The sequence below is a fragment of the Drosophila teissieri genome, chromosome 3L (assembly GCF_016746235.2).
Source record: "Drosophila teissieri strain GT53w chromosome 3L, Prin_Dtei_1.1, whole genome shotgun sequence".
Taxonomy (NCBI): domain Eukaryota; kingdom Metazoa; phylum Arthropoda; class Insecta; order Diptera; family Drosophilidae; genus Drosophila; species Drosophila teissieri.
Window position 1 is genome coordinate 12,102,527 of NC_053031.1, and position 19,661 is coordinate 12,122,187.

General features: G+C 46.8%; 5 protein-coding genes across 14 annotated transcripts; 2 read left to right on the forward strand and 3 right to left on the reverse strand.

Moving 5' to 3' along the window:
• Positions 1-311: 311 nt before the first annotated feature.
• Positions 312-7,146, reverse strand: LOC122618165 (citron rho-interacting kinase). Of its 3 annotated transcripts, none has more exons than XM_043794335.1 (7): positions 6,640-7,146; positions 6,044-6,288; positions 5,635-5,985; positions 4,196-5,563; positions 2,434-3,936; positions 2,178-2,373; positions 312-2,109 (listed from the first exon to the last, which is right to left on the reverse strand). In XM_043794335.1, exons 1-7 carry the CDS (start codon positions 6,923-6,925, stop codon positions 500-502), a joined length of 5,559 nt encoding a protein of 1,852 aa, XP_043650270.1. In that variant the 5' UTR covers positions 6,926-7,146; the 3' UTR covers positions 312-499. The 3 variants fall into 3 exon arrangements, with proteins under 3 accessions (XP_043650270.1, XP_043650269.1, XP_043650272.1); XM_043794334.1 differs by having other exon boundaries at positions 5,623-5,985; XM_043794337.1 differs by lacking the exons at positions 4,196-5,563; positions 5,635-5,985; positions 6,044-6,288; positions 6,640-7,146 and adding an exon at positions 4,020-4,072.
• Positions 7,147-7,291: 145 nt separating this feature from the next.
• LOC122618167 (protein LSM14 homolog B) lies at positions 7,292-12,375 on the forward strand. Of its 7 annotated transcripts, none has more exons than XM_043794344.1 (7): positions 7,294-7,818; positions 8,810-9,313; positions 9,886-10,421; positions 10,488-10,688; positions 10,821-11,050; positions 11,111-11,463; positions 11,533-12,375. In XM_043794344.1, the coding sequence occupies exons 1-7, from the start codon at positions 7,698-7,700 to the stop codon at positions 11,538-11,540; spliced, it is 1,953 nt and encodes a 650-aa protein (XP_043650279.1). In that variant the 5' UTR covers positions 7,294-7,697; the 3' UTR covers positions 11,541-12,375. The 7 variants fall into 7 exon arrangements, with proteins under 7 accessions (XP_043650282.1, XP_043650280.1, XP_043650278.1 ...); XM_043794342.1 differs by having other exon boundaries at positions 9,898-10,421; positions 10,488-10,718; XM_043794340.1 differs by having other exon boundaries at positions 7,295-7,818; positions 10,488-10,718.
• Positions 12,376-13,586: 1,211 nt separating this feature from the next.
• Positions 13,587-16,490, reverse strand: LOC122618166 (histone acetyltransferase KAT2A). Of its 2 annotated transcripts, XM_043794339.1 has the most exons (4): positions 15,103-16,490; positions 14,398-15,050; positions 13,772-14,336; positions 13,587-13,713 (listed from the first exon to the last, which is right to left on the reverse strand). In XM_043794339.1, the coding sequence occupies exons 1-3, from the start codon at positions 16,371-16,373 to the stop codon at positions 13,807-13,809; spliced, it is 2,454 nt and encodes an 817-aa protein (XP_043650274.1). In that variant the 5' UTR covers positions 16,374-16,490; the 3' UTR covers positions 13,587-13,713; positions 13,772-13,806. The 2 variants fall into 2 exon arrangements, with proteins under 2 accessions (XP_043650274.1, XP_043650273.1); XM_043794338.1 differs by having other exon boundaries at positions 13,587-14,336.
• Positions 16,491-16,983: 493 nt separating this feature from the next.
• Positions 16,984-17,788, forward strand: LOC122616416. The gene has a single exon (XM_043791854.1). The coding sequence runs from the start codon at positions 17,080-17,082 to the stop codon at positions 17,722-17,724; it is 645 nt and encodes a 214-aa protein (XP_043647789.1). The 5' UTR covers positions 16,984-17,079; the 3' UTR covers positions 17,725-17,788.
• On the reverse strand, positions 17,722-19,372 carry LOC122616415 (eukaryotic translation initiation factor 2 subunit 2). The gene is made up of 3 exons (XM_043791853.1): positions 19,217-19,372; positions 18,610-19,009; positions 17,722-18,313 (listed from the first exon to the last, which is right to left on the reverse strand). Exons 1-3 carry the CDS (start codon positions 19,229-19,231, stop codon positions 17,790-17,792), a joined length of 939 nt encoding a protein of 312 aa, XP_043647788.1. The 5' UTR covers positions 19,232-19,372; the 3' UTR covers positions 17,722-17,789.
• Between the last annotated feature and the right edge of the window lie 289 nt (positions 19,373-19,661).

Genomic DNA, 19,661 nt, shown 5'->3' on the forward strand with positions numbered 1-19,661 from the left:
TGCGGGACATTAAAAGCTGCTGCCGAAAAGCTGTGTGGGATCAGCCCCAAAAGCTTGGCGACTGCATGCCCCCAACTATTTGAATCCAAAAGCTATCCTGCATAGCAGTACTGCCCTTAGAAATTATACAAATTCTTTAATTATTTACTTATTTCGGGATGAACAATATTTCCTTTAATATGCATCGCTATTTTAGTGATCCAAATAAATATATTAATTTTTACTTTAATAAAATGAAAATCTCTGTTTAAAAGACTTATGTTTTACTTGTGCATATAGCACAAAGTATTTAAAGAGTAAATTAGGCAATATTTAAGTGATTCTGCTTATAATTTGTCAAGTGATTTAGACAATCGTTCCACATAAGTAAATGGTTAAAAAAGAAAAGTTCTGACGAGTTAAAATAATAATATATGGTATATCTTATCACTAGAAATAATTACTACTGAGTTTGTAGTAATACGCTTTGTTCAACTTGCTTACAAAATAATTTCTTCATCTACAAGCTATTTCCGGTGGCCGTTGAGCCCAATGTCACGGAAGTGGCCACCGAAGAAAGTGTTTCCATGGACACATTGAACTTCTGCTTGAATGCCTGCATCGTGTCCAGGTGATAGATCTTCTGGGTTCCGTTACAGGGCCTCTGATCGATGGCCACGGCATAGAGATTGACATCGCCACTGTTTGCCAGCAGAGTGGACATGTAGTGCGGCAAGTAGACGCGCTGCAGCTCCGGGGATTCCGAAGTCTGCGAGGCATTGTCCCCGTTAGACATTTCCTTGCTGAAAGACCGATGCAAGCGGACAATCTGCACGCTTTGGTAGTGGGCAATGAATAAGAATGGCTCGCGGTAAACAAATCCAGTGGGTGCATAGACCCAGTTCACATCGTAGGGCCTGGATCGGCAGCCAAACTCATCCACAAAGACTCCATATTCGGCAAAGCAGAGCAGGTACTCCTGTCGAGAAATGCGTACAGCCATAAGAGGCTGACACTTGGAAGTGCTCTCCATTGACTTGTCGGACAGGTCCACAAACTCCTCAGCCGCGTAGTTATCCAAATCGATCTCGTAAAACTTATCCGAGCTAACGATAGCTGAGTGACGCGTAAAGAATATGGAAGTGACCGGAGTGGCCGTGTCCAAGGCTCGAACTGGCTTAAACATGTGCAGCTTAAGGTCGTACTTCAAGATGACAATCCTGGTGGACGTGGCTGCAATGGCCACCGAATCCAATGCGTTCTCGGCCTCATCGGAAATCAGCACCAGCTTCCATTTCTCCGAAGGCGTGCGATTGGCAAAGGGCAGTTCAATGGCAGAGGTCTCCAGCACAGGCTTATGACACGAACTGGAGCTCTGGCAACGTGATTCCAGCTGCCGGTAGTCGCATTGGTAGAGTTTCTCGCCCACCGTGCCCACCATGACAGCCTTCGCCAGGCGCTTGCAGATGGACATGCAGCTCACCGACTCGAGGCCAGAAATGTGCACCAGTCGCTGCGAGTCCAAGTGATACGCATACAATCCCGTGTTACAGCCCAAAAGAAGTATTTGCTGCTCCGCCACTTCAAAGGCGCAGTTCACTTCGATCTCCTTTCGCGCCTGATCCTCTGGACCATCCGAACTGTAGACCAGCGATCCAATGTACTCGCCGCCGTTGGTTGTACCACCCGCAACATCTATGCTATTTAAGGTTAAGCTGGAGACAGATTGAACACTGCTAAGATCATCGGCTGATGGTGCAGTCGGCTTGGTGCCGCACTGCCCCTGAACGTTGGAGCGACACTTGCGATGCGTCACATCCTTGCACTCTTTGCATTTCCAGAAGGGTGAACCGGCAACGACGGGCTGTCCGCAAACTACACAATTAGCTGCATCTACTTTGGACTCCTGCAGGGCCAGCTCGAAACGATGATGAGCCTGCTGGTCCTCACTAGTCACTTTGGTTGGTTTCTCCGTGGTCTTCAACTCCACCTGGCTGGTGGTGCGCTTCAAGGACTGCTGCTTCTGTGGGGAACGTGGCAAGGCTGCAATGCTTACTGGTCTCTGTTTGGGTGCATCGCAGTCGCCATTCACAGCTGCCGACTTACGGGGAGAGCGCAAGGTCGCAGTTCCTAAAAGAAATGTACAAATATTTGTAAGAATTATTAAATGAATCAATTGAAATCTAAAGAAAGCTTACCATTCAACATAGCCAGCTGCTCCTTCAGCAAGCTGTTCATCTTCTGTTCACGCTTTAGTTCCTCCTTTAGCGCCCGATACAGAATAGAGGATTCCACATCATTGGGTGACACGTTCTCCTTATTTGTGTGGCTGGAACCGAAGAGCTTGTCCGCCAAAGTCTTTTTCTTCTTGGAAGACAGGTCCTCTACTTTAAGCTAATAGAAAAACGTATTTAGTGTCATAGAATATTCTCTAAAAATATATATTTACTTTACCTGAAGGTAGTCAATCAGCTTTTTGTGCTGGGCAAGAGTGGCATTTGATTTGATGTCCCGCTGCACATAGAATTGCTCCTTCTCGGCCAAAGTGTCCTGAAGGGAATCGATCTCCGCGTGCAAGCTGGCTTGTGCAGACTCCAAGTTGCTTATCTCCGCCTGGAGATTGGCCACCTCCTCCTTCTTGTGGAACAGCTCGCTGAGAATTCTAGCATTTTCTTCTTTCAGGCTAACCATTTCGCGATTCGAGTCCGCAGTTTGGGCTTCGTAGTTTGCATTTTGGCCATCCAAATGCTCAGCTCTCTCTTGGGTGGCAAACAGCGCATTTGTCTGCTCCACTAACTGATCCTGCTGCGCCACCAACTTCTTTTGCTGCTCCTTCAGGTTTAGGCGAAGTTCCTCGATTTCCGATGCCAGAACTTGAGCGCGCTGCTCCGCCAAACGCTTTTCGGACTCCAACGCAGACAGTTGCTTTCGCAATTCTGATAATTGATCGTTGCGCTCCCTCAATTTCTCATGAAGGGTATCAAGTTGAGATTTCTGCGATTTATTTCGATCCTGCTCCGATTTCAACATGGTTTCAACTTCAGTCAGCTGGCTGTCGGTAATGCTACAAGCGTACTTCAACCTCTGGAAGTTATCAGTGAGCTGTTTAAGCTCCTTCTGTAAGGTTAGACTAGAGTCGTTGGCTTTTCTACTCTTTTCGCGCTCCTCCTGCAATTCCCGCATCGTATTCTTCTGTTCCAACGTTAGCCCATCGAATCGGGTCTGGACTTGCCTTAGTTTCTGACGCAGTTCAGTCTCCTGTTGTTCCAGTTTGTGCACATTGGCCAGGTGCTCGATTATCTCCGACTTGCACTTCATGCGCTCTTGCTCGGCCTTTTCCCATTGGCGGTGCTCCTTGAGGACATCCCTTTTGGCGGCCGCCAGCTCCTGCTTCAGCTCCTCGATGCGAGATTCCCGCTGGCGAGTTTCCTCCTGGGACGTCTTAAGCATTCTCTGTGATTCATCGCCTGCGTTTTGCACCTTTTTGATGCGATCCTCGGTGAGTTCCATGCGCCGTGCCAGTAACTTCTTCTCGGACAAAGCTTCCTCGAGCTGTTTCTCCACCTTCCAAAGTGAAAGATTGGCTGTACGCGCTGCCTGACGTTCCACAATCATCTGCTCCCGCACTGCCGCCAATTTATCCTCCAGCTTCTCGTTCTGCCGCTCGAGCATATCACCAACGGTTTCGCCTTCTTGCTTACGCGATGAGTGGGATTTCGTGGGTGAAAGACTCTGCTCGTTAAAGCGCTCCAGCATTTGTTCCAGTTTAGTGACCAGTGTCTGGAGTTGATCGGCGCGTCCCTTCTGATGATTTTCACTCTCTTTGGCGGCTATCAAGTCGGCGCGAAGTTGGTCTTCGATGGCATTCAGTTCGGTCAAAGATCCAGGCGCAGTTTCGTAAGGAGAAACGTGGCTGGCTAGTGAGGATTCAGCTAGCTGACAGCGGCATTCGGCAAGCTAGATGAAATGAATATATTCCATATTAGATTACATATCTTTGGGATATAATGAATATGGTTCTTATTATATTCATTCATTACATTTAAAGCTGTATGTTTAATTAGCAATCATTAAGATTTTTAAACTGACTTTCACTTTGACACAAAATGAAAACAAACAGCAAACAGTCACAGCCTACTTACTTGACTTTCTAAAATTCTATTTGTGGCACAATATTGCATAGAATTAAACAGTATTAGGATTAATAACAACCTACCTGCAATTCCCTCTCGAGTCGATGGCACTCTGCTCTTACTTCCTGAGTTTCATTTTCCTTCAATTGCAGCTTCGTCTCCAGTTTGACCTTTTCCGCATGAAGCTCATTATTGGAGGCGATCTCATGGTTCAGACGCCGCAATATATCCTCGATGTTACGCTCGGTAGCGTTCTTCGCTTCCTGGGTTGACTTGCTGGAGGAAATAGACTCATCCAGCTCGGTGCGGATTTCCTTTATCTCCATTGTCATGCGGCGGTGTGTATCTTGCGAGTCGCGAACCTTTTTCCGGAGATCGGCCAGCTTTTGCTCATACGACTCGGCCATTTGGCGCTTCTGCTCCTCGTGATTTGTCTCGAATTTCAGATTCTGCTCCTTAATCTGCTGCAGCATATCCTTGTAGTTTTGCAATTTCATGGAAAGATGCTTGCACTCTTCGAACTTGGCATTGAACTCCAGCTCACGGGCATCCAACTTTTGCAGCGTGGAAGCCAGCTCTTGTTTTTTGTCCGCCAATTGTTTCTCATATCGTTGCTCCGAAGCGATCTTGGCTTCTTCGTACTTTTGGCGATTCAGCCGCAGGAGATCGGTGATAGTGGATTCCTTTTTGGACCACATTTCCTCGTCTATTTTGGCCGAACTTTGGAGGGTCTTAATCTGTGTCTTGCAGGTGGTCAGCTCCATAGTTTTTTCCTTTATAATTTGTTGCAGTTTCTTAATTTCCATTTTGGCATCGGCCACCACCTGCGATTTGTTATCGGTCTTCCTAAGCGATTGCTGTGCCCGCAAAAGATCTTGTTTAAGCATTGAAATCTCATTCTCTCTAGTCTTCAGTTTCTGCAGCAGTTCCTTTAGCTTCTCCTGCAACTTTTCATCAGTGGTAGCGGAAATGGCCGACTTCTCCATGTGGACAAAACTATACCCAATAAATGGTAAATCCTTGCCACTAAAGTCATTCGACTTCATGTTGGTAGTGAGGGACTTCTTAGCAACTCCCTGTTCCCTGCGAGTCTTGTGACGAATTCCGTCCTCGAAATTGGACGTATCGTCGTCAGACCTAACAGTTGGAATAATGGGAGGAACCTGGGAGCGAATGGATCCCCACGGCACTTCGCTGAAGAAGGGGTGATCTTTAATGCGCTCATAGGACAATCGCTTTGAGGGATTTGTGACCAGTGACTCAATCAGATGTCTATAGTTGACAGACACCTTCAAGTCGGCGGGAAAGCTGATGAGCTCTTTCAGGTGACTCTCTTCGCAGTGGGAGAGGATCTTGGAGTACGTCTCGTGTACATTATCTTCGTGAAAAGGTGTTGTCTCGCATATCAACTCATATCCTATTATACCCATGGACCAATAATCACAGCTGACCTACAAAATGATTTCTTGTTTTAGCTATGGACTTTCGAAACCAAACTCTGCGATCGTACAGTTCTACTCACATCGTGCAACGACTTGGACAGCTTGTAGGTGGATATGGTCTGCAGTAACTCTGGAGCTATGTAATCTGGTGTTCCCACGGGCGACAAACTCAGCACATGGCCATCCCGATCCAGGGCAGCAGCGTTACCGAAATCAGCCAGTTTAATATGTCCAAAACGATCGATCAGTATATTTTCTGGCTTTATATCCCGATGCACATAGCCCATCTCGTGCAATGTGTGCAGGGCCACTGTGAGCTCGGCCAGGTAGAAACGAGCCAAGTCCTCATCGAAAGGTCCATGGCGAGACATCAAGCTGAGAAGATCACCGCCGGGCATATACTCCATGACCAAGTACAGGTTGTCGTTATCCTGAGAGACAAAAGGTAATTCAAATACTGAAAAATACAAAAGTATGCAAATAACAAACCTGAAAGGCGTACTGCAAATTGATCAGCCATTCGGAATTGCGAATGGACATGATGTCGCGCTCCTCCTTGACTTGAGACGTGGTCACCACCGACTTTTTGATCTTCTTCATGGCGTATATGTCGTTGGTTTGGCGCTCCACCACCAGGTGAACGTTGCCAAAGTATCCTTGACCAATAAGCGTCTTGATGAGGAAGTCATCTGCATTGACCCTGAGTTTGCGGGTCTCCTCTATGATGGGACGAACTGGAGCAAAAAATGGTATTATAATATACTGATTTATATTGATATAATAGCTAGTCATGACCTCGAATGTTACGGATGAATATAACAAACTACAGGTAAGAGGATACCTGATTTAAGTTAGCTAGTAATCTACTGAAATAATTTTGTTGCGGGCTAATTTCAAAAGTGAATAGCATCACCTATAAAACTATCCCACTCAATGGAATAAACCTTATTATTATGGAATATGATCAGCAAAAGTAGACTTTATAACACGACAAGAAAGTAAAAACGGGATTTCTGAGTTCCATGGCTATATAGCTAGGTAGATATGCCATCCTAAAACCCTGCTGACCAGTGCAGTTGACTCACATTTGTTGACAAACTCGGCGATGTTGCGATCGCGCTTCTTCAGAGTGTCCTTGTCGCACTCGTTGTACAGCAGACAGAAGGCGTCCAGGAGTCCCTCGCGGCAGATGGCCTCGGCCACGGCGGCGCTGGTGGTGCTCACGGGAATGATGCTCCTCCTGGTGGGTGTGTGAATACCCGATCCAGCGGCGCTTCCGGCGGGCTTTGCACAGACGCCAGCTCCTTTGCCCAGAATCAGGTTGTTTAATCGCGCCGTGCGCACGCTAATTGGCTCCAGCTTGTGTGGCATGATGGACTCTATTTGGGATTTTTCACATAAATAATACACTTAGAAATGCGTTAAATGCCAGAGCATTTCTTTGCCGTTTTGCTTTGAAAAAAATGCGCCGAGGGAAGCCGAAAAACCAGGGATGCGTGCTCACTTAGCACTGTTGCATTTAGGGTTGCAAGCAGGGTTGCACGGTGGAAACGAATGAATTTGGAATTTTTGTGCACGTAAAGGACTTTATAGAGACTTTTTTGCTTTTGCGAAAATGCAGCAGCGTTCCCTTTTTAATTTTGCCAATTTACGCATAAACAGTTATTATTATTATTTCGCTGCCGCCGCCGCTGCTTTCCATCCGCGCTTTCCAACACCGTCGCGGCACTCGCTCGTTTCCATCGTTCATTTTCGACGGGTAGGTTTTCGCAGACGGACGGAGCAAAGATTTGTGCATCGAAAATTGCAATTTTCACATTTTGAGCCGTGTGTGCAGCACCACAGACATTGGAAAAGCGCTTGCCGCACTTGTGCAAAAACACAGCTCCATCAAGCAAACGCGGCTGGAAGGCGATTGGCCGCTAATTCGCCCTGGAACGGGAAGGCAATTGCGTGTGAAAAAAGTCGGTAAAAAAAAGTACAAGAAGAGCAGAGACTGAAACCGTCGAGAAATCGTTGTCGTCGCGCTCGCTATAATTGTTTGCTTTTGGCCAGAGAAATTCGTGTGCCTGTTGGCAGAAACACTTAATAAAAGTTAATATTTTCGGTGTGAGTGCGCAGTGAAGTACAGAAGAAGTTCAAGATGAGCGGGGGATTGCCGGAGTTGGGCTCCAAAATCAGCCTCATTTCCAAAGCGGACATTCGATACGAGGGCCGCCTGTACACGGTGGATCCGCAGGAGTGCACCATTGCGCTCTCGAGTGGTAAGTATTTAATCCAAAAATCGCCCACGTAATTGCCATTTAGCCCCATATATCTACATATACGGGATATAAGTGAGTGCCGTAATCTTCGCCAAAAAAAAAAAAAAAGAAATCCCTGTAAAGAAACGGTTCATCGCAAAAGAAAATGGATTCTGTCCATTTCTCTTGTGTGTGGCTCTACTCTTTCTTTCTTTTTTGTTCGTTTCTTTTTGTTAGTTTTTACAGTAATTTCATACTCTGTGGAGACGGAGAGTGCAATTGCCGCCACCGCTGCGTTCTCTCCATATCCATTTCGCCAGCCGTCTCTCGCTCTCTCTCACTTATGCTTTTTGTTTGTCATGTTGGCTTTGGCCTGTTTTTGTCTTTGTCTTGTTGTTGTACAGTGTTGCTTTTGCAATTTACATGACACACATACCCGCTCACACAAAGTAACGACACCAGCAAGGCCCCCAATGCAATTTGTTTATTTGCAAATACAATTTCGATTTGGCGCCAGATAACGGGATCCATGGGCTCCCGTTACGGATGTCAGTGCCCTGGAAGCCGAAAAGGAGAAACGGAGAACGCACAAATACCGGCAAAACATGCGTTTCCCAGTTGAGGTTAAATTGGAAGCGCAGCCTAACCTTAATGGGTTTACAAGGCTTAATGTTAAATGTGCCAAATGTTTTGCATAAATTTTAAAACAAATGAAAGTTATACTTTCATTTAAAACAAGGAAGTTCTACTTGATAGATGCACAACTTTCAAAAACCAGACTTAAAATGCCGGTTATACATTCTTTCAAAAAGGTAGCTCCTAAATTTGTTTCCATTGAAACAAGTTACCAATTCGAAAGTTTCGCTTTGTTGAAGACACATCTAAGAATAATGGAGAAAATGGCTGCTGTGATAAGAAAACTTTGCAGTAGAAATGTCCACCATTGTACCCAAAAACACTTAAAGGTTTAATGTTACGACTTAACCCTTCTTAACCCTCTTTTCTATTCCAGTGCGATCCTTCGGTACTGAAGATCGGGACACCCAGTTCCAGATAGCGCCGCAGTCGCAGATCTACGACTACATCCTCTTCCGTGGCTCGGACATCAAGGACATTCGCGTTGTCAACAACCACACGCTACCGCACCACAATGACCCGGCGATCATGCAGGCGCAGCTCCAGAACGGACCGCCCCAGATGCCGCAGCACTTCCCCATGCCCAGCGGGATGAACGCACCGCCGCAGCAACAGCAGCAGGTGCCGTCGCAGCAACCGCCCCAGATGCCGGGCGGTGGAGGCAGTGGTGGTGCTGGCGGTGGAGGAGCTCCTGGCGGAGGCGGACCCGGCTACGGCAATGGCAATCCGTTCGGCAACCTGGGCGGTCCCAATCTGGCCAATATCGTGGGCAGTGCGGGCGGATCACTTGCACCCGGTTCCGGAGCTCCGGGCAGCGGACCGTTCATGCACATTGGTGGCAACCAACCACAGCAGAAGCCTCAGCAGCAGAAACAGCCAAGTGAGTTTGGTTAGAGCACAGTTATTACAAGTTGAATTTTCTATTAAATATCAGCTAGATTTATGTTTGCGCCACTGATCTTAAATCAAAGTTTTCTGTTTTTTGCATACATAATATATTTAAATTTTCTCATTTTTATTTTTTTTTTTTATACCTAAAACCGCATGTTCCGAAAATATTTTGAGATATGGTTCATTTTGTGCTTTTATCCGATAAGAGAGCAATGTCGATTCCATTGAAAATGGCACATACTTTGTGCCAAAAGGCAGTTAAAAATGAACTTTTAAAAATAATTTGTTGATATCCAAAGTTTTTATTGCTGTACATACATTGTGCGGCAGTATTAATTTCATTGAGATTGGTTGAGTTGAGGCTTTATCTTATCTGAAATTTCGAAAACCCAGCCCTTTAATAAGTTTATGACACCTCTTAATATATCAACAAAAACGTATTATTTTATTGCTGTGATTTTGCAATATTTTACACATGTACTTGTTTGGACTAATGTTTTTGGTGCCCACACGCATTACTCTCTCCCTTTCGTCCTCGTTGCGTCCTCTATATGTGTACAGTTTCCGTTCTAGACATGCTGGCCGGAGCCTCGCGCTCGACGACGCCCATTAGCCTGATTGTGAGTCCCACGGCGGAGCTGACCCAGCAGCAGCAGCTGCACCAGCAACAGAACGCTGGCCAGGGTGGCAACGGACGCGATGCAGGACATAAGCGCCAGAACCACCAGAATCAGCAGCAGCAGTCGCAGCAGCGGGGCGGTCCCAGCGGTCACAACAACATGCAGCAGCAGCAACGCGGCGGCAGTGGAACGGACTTCTATAACCAGCAGCACCAGCAGCGGGATCGTCGTGACTCCGGCCGTCAAATGGACAACAACTTCAGCAACAACTATAACAATAATCAGCGCAATCGCGGCGGCGGCAATGGAATGCAACAACAGCAGCGAGGAGGAAATGGCGGCGGTGGAGGAGGCGGCGGAAACGGAGGTGGAAACAACCCGGCCTGGAACATGCACCGCGGCAACCAGAACTCGAACAACATGATGAACATGCGCAACCGCGGCATGGGAAACCGCGGCCCCATGCGACCCAATCAGGTACACCTGCTGATGACTCAAAGTGCTTTAGATGGTTGATTAACCCCTGGCGATTTCATTTTGCAGGGCTATCGTCCGCAGTCGGCCAATAACCAGAACAAGCCCCGCAACAAGATCAAGTTCGAGGGCGACTTTGACTTCGAGCAGGCCAACAACAAGTTCGAGGAACTGCGCTCCCAGCTGGCCAAGCTCAAGGTGGCCGAGGATGGTGCCCCCAAGCCAGCCACCAATGCAACGGCCACCACTACAACTGCAACCAATGAGCAGGTGGGTGAGAAGGTTGAAGGCGTTCACACAGTAAGTCCAACACACTTTTTATTTTTTATACGCTACAAATTAGACTAAAAATATGTTATGAATTGTTGAGAGTTACTCACCATTTCCTTTTGCTACTTGCAGTTGAATGGCGAGACCGACAAGAAGGATGATTCTGGCAACGAGACCGGCGCTGGAGAGCACGAGCCCGAGGAGGATGACGTTGCTGTGTGCTACGACAAGACCAAATCGTTCTTCGACAACATTTCGTGCGAGGCTGCCCAAGATCGCAGCAAGAACAAGAAGAACGATTGGCGCCAGGAGCGCAAGTTGAACACGGAGACCTTCGGAGTGTCCTCCACACGACGTGGCAGGTGAGTCATCCTAAGCAGTCATGCAAATGATGTGCGGCTCATCAACTGAATTTCGAACAGTTACCGCGGACGCAATCATTATTACAACAATAATGGCAACATGGGCGGAGCGGGCAACGGCGGCATGAACTCAGGATACGGGGGTGCGCCCGGCTACAACAGGAACAACTATCGCATGGGCGGCGGCGGGGGCGGCAACTTCCGCAACAGGAGCAACAATCGCAACAACGGCGGCGGACGTGGCGGCAACGGTATGCCAAACATCACCAACGGCAACACGGCTGCTGCGCTGAAGGCGGCCAACAATGCTGGGCACGGATCCAATGCCACGGACTCCAATGCACCAAATGCCACAACCACGACGACAAAGTCGACGTCCCTCTTGCCGGAGACGCAACAGGTGGCGGCAGTTTGTAAGTAGCAATTACGCCTATACACTTCATTTGGAACGCGTAGAAAACATGTGTGTTTACCTTTTGCAGCTCAATAGTGCCGCCCAGCTAGTGGAGAGCCACTTTAAATAAACCAACCACAAATTGATAGATGCGAATTGAGAAGAACGTAAAGTAAATATCCTATTCTTTGCAAAGCTAATTATTCGAAGCAACCCAATCAACCGACCGACCGAGCGAACGATCGACGACACACAGGCTCTTATTATCAGGAATTTCGAGTTATGGATCCAGCGGCATAATATATTTGTATAATTAAATTTAGTGTTACAATTCTTACGACGTCCTGGGGCGCACTTCGCTGCTGCCCGCCCACCACCGTGTGCTTGGCGATGATAAGCGCTCTACGATTCGATTAACGACTAGCGATTAGCGACTGTGAATGTGAACCGGCCATGTGTTAGGTTTTGTGTAAATGGCTGGTTCCAAACGCCTTGCGCTGAGCAGAAAGCACGGTATTGATAAGGAGAAGATAATGGCACGCCTGCATACATACATATATTTAGTAATAGATGTGAAGAACATAGTAAGCATAAGTATGAAAAGCTAAAAAAACAAACAAACAAACCAACCATTTACCAGGAGCAAGGAGATTTAGCGGAGGAGCCGAGCCGATAACAATAATGAAATTAATGGAGTAAACCAATTAAATCCATGGAATTCCCAAACCTAAAATAAAAGCTAACTAATACGTTTTTATTTGAATGAAAGAGTAACAGATCGATTGTAATAATGTATTTCTTGTGGGCGTAAAACATCGACAAACACTCGAGCCGTTTTACTAGCATTTAAAACTATTATTTAAGAGCATTTTAAACATGAAAAAAGAAACAAGAAAATAAAATCGGCAGCTACGCGCTTCTTTGAAAAGCACAATTGTAAAAAGTCAATGCAGCCCAGCTGAAGAGTGAAGTCTTCGAATGAAAATGTGAACAAAAAAAAACAAACAACAAAAAGATAACAAATCATTAGCAAATTTGTCATTAATTTAAAGTCCCGTAAGAAAAGCCCAAAAGTTAGGTTTTCGTGCAGTTTATTTTTTTTTTTCTGATCTCGGTTGGGCTACACAACAAGTGCACGTTTTCTAGCCACGCCTGCAAGGGAATTTATTACTTGTATACTTACGGTTTGATGCGGTACGAAGATGATGTTCTCAATGTAAATGTTAAGATTGTGTGATCACTGGCTGCTGCGGCTGAAATCGAGGCCTTGAAAGCGAGTAAATTGCGCGTGTGCATGCATATGTATTTCCAGCTGAAGTCCTTTTAGATATTTGTTTGTTATCCTTGTATCCAGATATATATTTGTATTGAATTCAGCACAACCGCCGCGTGCCGAATGGAGTCCAGTTTGGCCAGCGGTGGGCAGTAGTTAACACGCACGGAGGAGGAGGAGGATGCGGATGGGGATGAGCAGGCGGAGGAGGCGAAGTCACCACACATTTCAATATTATGTAATCATAAATTATGTATCTACCTGTATGTAATATGTATAACCCCATATATGCTCACTCCGATTAGCTCCACATATGTATGTATGTATATAAATACGCAATTATCGAGTTGAACACTAAAAAGCACGTTTTGCAAGTAATGGCTAAATTGTAAAGACTACCACGTATTGAAATTAAAACCTAATACCATGTAATAAAGGATAAATGAATTCAAGCAGTAAGCAACTACGGTTAACATTTTCATTGTACCATCGGCATATATATACGCGATATATCCTTAGCCACATCTCCGACGCAGCTAACCAGGAAATTGTGATTTGGAGCCTCGGATTTATGTGTGCATGGTCCGCCTTTGTACAATGACCTAGAGATTCGATTTAACGCCCGGCCCTAAGATTAAATACGGTATAATTTTATAACTGAAATCATTAAGCAAATGTTTACTAAACCAAACGAAAGCAAAGAGAAATCCTAACTTTAAAAGCATGCAAAACAATGAATGTAGGAAATCAAAAGTGAAATAAACAGTTAAGACAGAACGTAGTGGTTACACATCATTTAACCAGCTTTGGTTTTGTCTTCTGGGTTGGAAAGGGTTCGTTAATAAGTTTTCCTACAACGTGATGGCAAATTAGTAGGCGATAGATCTGATTTATTCTTCCATCGTCCGTCTAAGAGAACAAGACGGACACTAAGCTTAACCTAAGTCTCAATTTTGACAAATAACTATCCGCGCTTGTCTTTTGCTGCAGAGAATTCTAGAAATAAATAGAAGTAATATTCTCTGTTCGTTAGATTAAATATTCGGCTTTATACAGGGACAGGGCTCCTCAGTCCTCAGAATCGCTGCATCATTTGTCCCACAGTCCCAGCTCACGCATCTTGGTCTGGAAGTAGCGCTCCAGGGAGTTGGCACACCGATAATACTCAGTGTCGGGCGAGTTGTAGAACCGACAGTTGGAGAAGATGCGTGCCATGTCCGCCATGAACAGGCGGCGCGTTTGGTAGTATCCCTTCTTCAGGCGTTCTCCCATGGTCTTCAGGTCCATGGGATACTTGATATGATCGTAGTAGTCCGGAACCTCAGCCGCAGTCACCGGACGCAGGAAGGGCCAGGCGGTGGTGTGTTGGCGCACGGACTGCAACACGGATGCGAAGGACGTGGCCAGCTTCTCCGGATCGGAGGATTCCTCGAGGGGTCGCGCAGACCGTGCCGGTCGCATTTGTGGCTTCCAACCGATCTCTCGCAGACCAGGAATCGATTCCACGGGAATCGAGGGCAGGCCCTCCTTGAAGCAAGTCAAGCCGGGTCTTACTTTCTGCACCTCGTTGTGGCGTTGTGCGATGAGCTCCTTCAGAATCTCGCTCTGATTGCGAATCACTGAAAGGAAGAAATCAAGTGTAAAATTTGACCACGACTCCTTATTGGTTCTTTGACTAACCAGCTATGAACTGCGTGTTCACAATGCTCGGATGTAGCTCGCAGTGCATCAGAGTGGCACTGTCGTACTCCTTGATATAGCCGGCATAAACTGGTCGCGCCAACTTGATGTCCTTGGAGAAACCCTGCTTCTTGAAATACCCGATGGCATCGCAATCGGCGAATGTGAGCAGATGCTTGATGCCTCTCTGTATGCTGTAGTCCTTCAAGTGGTTCATCAAGTGCGTTCCATAGCCCTTAACTTGTTCCGACATGGTGACCGCACAGAAAACGATTTCGGTGAAACCCTGCGACGGGAACGGGCGGAAGCAGATGCCGCCGATGGGCTGGTTTTCCTTGATGAGCGCCAGGGTCTTGTGCTTGGTGTCGAAGACCAGCTGGCTGATGTACTCGCGTGGCATCTCGGGTAGCTGATAGGCAAATACGAGCTGCAGGCCCAGTAGCCACAAAACAGTCTGCTTGTCCACCGGTTTGGTCAGCGAATTGCCCACCACATGGAACTCAATGGCTCGCTTTTGCTCCTCCGCCTTCACGTTCTCATCGCGCGACACATTTACCGGGAAGAGTATCTCAGCCTTGTTGGTGGTCTTCGACTCTGACACCGATTTCATGGCGTGCATCACCACATCTGTGGGCAGGTCATCCAAATTCTCACTGCGGCAGGACGATTAGTATAAGTATTAAAAGAAGAACAATGTTTACCAACCTGCTCTGTGGGCGCTCTGTGGGCTCCTTTTTGATTCTCTTTTGGAGCGGTTCACCCACACTGGCCCTCTTAGTGCCTCCAATGCTGGCTACACTAGGACCAATGGGTACAGTTGCCACCTCCTGATGACGCTTTCGCTGCTGGATGACAAAGGAATTTGGCGGGCGGTAGTTGGGATCCCAGATGGGCGAATCATCCTTGAGCAATTCGGCGCGAAGGGTTTCCAGAAACTTCGGCATCTGCGTGATGATCGAACGCTTGTCCTCGGGAAAGCGATCCCGCTCGGAGATGCACTTCTTCTTCAGCTGCTGCGACATGCACTGGAAAACGGTGCGCAGGAGCGTTCGTCCAAAGACTAGGGACGTTTCAAATTGGCGCAGGGAGTTACAAAAGGCGGGCACGTGGCAGAAGACCAACCACCTAGTGTAGTTGATTTTGTAGTTAGAGGCATCCTCGTGGGTGAGATCTCCCCTTCTGGTCGACGGTGATTCAAAGTTGTAGTGGTTCAGAAAGTTCAAGAACGTCTTGGCCACCTCGGTCATGGTCTGGAGTTCAGGCGTGTTCAGGTGATTGTACTTGTAGAAGACCAGCGACAACACAGCCTTCGTGATGCAGGGTGCCTCGAATGGCGGATCTCCGAGCGGACCACGGATGACCGCCTGTTGGCGGGTGAGGACGCACTGGCGCAGCAAGCGGAAGAGATACAGGTACACCTTCTTGGTGTCCTCGTCCTCGACGCGCTGCATGGACATGAACAGGTTCTCCATGTCTATGATGGCGCCCAGTAACTCGTCCATGCTGGAACTGGATATATTGTCCAGATGGGCTATGTGCGATCTCAGGGAATGGCGACAGCTGGCGTTGCGGCACTCCTCGTTGAACTCTGGACAGTATGAGGACTCCACGTCGCGATGGCGATTTTCCTGCGGTGTTTTCCAGCCGGTGCAGCGGCATCCTTCCGACTGGCAGGCGGAATACATCGACAATTTGGCCAATTTCTGTGGCACGGGCAGATTGAAGACCTTCAGCTTTCGCTGTTGGATCCGCTGCAGACTGTTCTGACGCGTTCCCTCCGCCGGCACACTGCCTGCGCCGCCCGCAGCTCCTCCGTGTCCTGGATTCTGGGCGGTGCCAGCGGCGCCAGCAGCTCCAGATGCAGCAGCGGATGCTGCGCCATTAGCTCCCTGCTGCTGCTGTTGCGCCGCAGCGTTGCCCGTGTTGTTACCATCAATTGGTTGGCTTTTCAGCGTTATGGATGGACCACCAGACATTCCAAGATCGGCAGTTACTGCGATTTCCGCTGTTAGTTTTGCACAAAGTGTACTTTTTCGTAAATTTCACAAGCGATACAACTGCCCACTTGCTATGCGCGAAACGGGGATGCCAACCTGGCGTTTTGTGCAAATGCATTTCTCTTTATGGTGAAATAATGGTTTAATATATATATTTTATTACCGATTTTACTTCTGTGCATATAGTCTATTTTCTTTTTATCTGCTTCTTTTTTAGACTTAAATTTTAACAAGTAAAAATTTACAGGGGCGTAGTCAGCAAAAACTGGAAATTTTAAAAGGGGTCATAGATTTTTTGAATACAAAATTACTTGCGGTACTGCAAATTAATGTGACCGTAGTTTTTACTTATATATAGATTATGGTAAAGTTACTAGGAACCTAACACTCTAATACGAAACGTATAAAATATTTGTACTGCCTTAATGTTATTTATAATAAAAATAATAATAATATTAATAATAAAAAGTCAACCCCTTTAAGCACGCCACAACCAAGGACGCGATAACGATAAGAAACGTATTTATTTTCATAGGCGTAGCCTAGCGACTGGGAATTTGCGACCCCTGTTGAATTCAAATATCTTGTGCCTACGCCCATGCACACAACTGTTCTTGTTTGGCGCTAATGCAAAATGCACTGCAATCCAGCAATCCTTTTTAAAATTGCAGACTAAGCAAATAGAATGGATGTTAATCAGAGTTTCGAGGACATTGAAAACCAGCTGGATAACTACGTGATACGTAAGAAGCAACAAAGTGAAAAGTCAGCCGGAAAGTGTGGTCCGGAGGTCCACGACAATGTGCCGCTGACCATATCCCAGATCCAGCGAGTAACCCAGGATGCGGAAAATGAAAATGTGTTCATCACAGACCACGCGCATCCGATTCACTTCTGCACCTGCATCGTGTACGCCTTTGTGACGGGCAATGGAACCCACAACGAGTCCTTCATGAAGTACATGATCGACGATGGCACCGGCTCCCTGGAGGCCAGCATCAGCAAGAGGCCATTCAACAGACAGATCGTCACCAGCCTATACAGTGAAGCCAGTTCGCTGGCCTCCACCGAAACCTACAAGAGCATTGCCGTCAGCTTGATGCGGCTGCTGAACGCCTCCATGGAGTACATAGATCCAACGCGCATCTCGCGGGGCCACAACCTGTTCCTGCGCGGTCGTCCGAACAAGTTCCGGGAAAAGATGGGTCTGGACGCCTTTTCGTTCTGCATAGACAGCGGCACATCTCGGGAAATGGAAATTGGCTTCGTGGACTACCTAACCGACTGGCACCGAAGGTACAAAACGACAAAGAGTACAACAGAGGAATAGTATTGGGTTTTTTGTATTGAAATTTTACTGGTAATAAAAATTCAAAAAGTTTAAATAAGGAGAATTTAGGTTGTTTTTGCTCGAATGGCGGCACGTTTGCCGGTGACAGCCTGGAAACCAGACTTGATGCTGGCCACCGAGCAGCGGGAGCCACAGGATTCGCACTGCAGGAAGAAGAGACGCGTGTCCTTCTGCAATATCGTCTCCGGGGAGCGGCAGGTGTGACAGGTGACGTACTCCTTGATGTAGCGACGCAGCACATTCTCGATCTGTTTGGGCTGGAAACGTCCCTTGATGATCAGCTGCTGGTTGCCGTCCATGGATCCACTGGTACCCAACTCGGCCAGCAGGAAGTCGAGCAGATGCTTGGGCAGACGATGCAGCGTTTTCGCAATGTCCATGAAGTTGGCAAAGGAGGTCTTCTTGGTTCCCACGCGCAGCACCTGTGGCGGTCGCATCACGAACTTTGGCTTGCGACCGGCGGCCATGTCCGGATTCTTGTCGAGAATGATTTCGAAGACCCGCTTCAGCAACTCGTCGTATGTGTAATCGCGGTCGGAGCCAAACCATGTTGAGCTATTGTCCTCCACTGGAATAGAAGGAAACGGTTAATAAAAGGCTTAGACTAGACAAGTTAAATGAGAGTTGTGAAGGTGGAGTATCCACGCTTTAGGGAATAGCTTCTAACTGAGTTTTGAGGCTTTAGAAATGGAGAAAGTTTATCAGTTAAAACTGGTGAATTGTTTCATTTTGCTGATCACGTGACTACAAGCTTATATTGCTGCTACTCTTGATGCGAATGATTCTATAGCCCAAAGCTTCTGGCGAAAATAATGAAATCCTTGGCTGCTAAACCAGTGAAACCTATGTTGGTCGTCACCGTACCATTCTCTTTGTCTTCGCTCCTATCGTCGTCCGCTTTGTCCGCGAACAGCTCGTCCAGTTCCTTCTTCTTGCTCTTCTTCTTCTTTTTGGCCATCGAGAAGTCCATGTCCAGGTTGATCTCCTCCTCCTCGGGCTCTTCGGTGGCGGCCACATCATCGCCGCCGAAGCTGGGGACTGCCGCCTCGATCTCGTCCATGTTGAAGGGCTTCTTCTTCTTTTTCTTCTTCTTGCCGAAACTCTCCAGATCTAGATTATCCTCCTCGGCGGCGGCACCTCCTTCCGCCGATGCCTCATCCTGGGGATCCTCTTTCTTGGTGTCATCCTCCAGGCCCAATGCCGCGTCCAGGTCGAAGGTGGTCTTCTTCTTCTTCTTCTTTTTCAACAAAGTCGGATCAAAACCCTGCGGAAAACATTGGAATTTGGGTATGGTTTAAATCCGGATCAAGCAAACATAACCTCATTGTTCGCCCAGTTCTCATACACAAACATTTAAATACACATACACACACGCTCACACAAACAAGGGCGCACATGTACGGACATATGCGAATTTTCTTGGCAAGTTTTTCGCATTTGAAACGCACAACCCGATGCTCCTGGAACTTACGTCTTCCGCGTCCATTGTGTTTAGGCTTTTAGAATACTAGTGACTGGAAATTAATTTAGTTTTAGCTAAAAAACTGCAATTGCATCAGCCAAAGTGACAGCACGGCAATCAGATAGTGTGACCGGCTGAGTTAAAAACAAGTAAACCATCCGGCATGACAAAATATACTTTTAATACTATTTGCCAATAAACCGAATTTACATTATTCAAATAAACGTTTTACATAAATAATTGCTTATTAAAGCAATCGAACTACGATATGCCAGAAAGGTTAGCTTTCAATAATTTAACCTGTCTCATAAACATAAACTTTAGTTCATAAAATATTTGTTTACATTGTAAGAGTTAACAGTATTTCTTATCAATGTCTCTCTTGCATGGCTCCGCCACCAACCGCCAGGTGGCGCATTTCAATAGTGTCAGCTAAAGTTAACATTAATGTTGA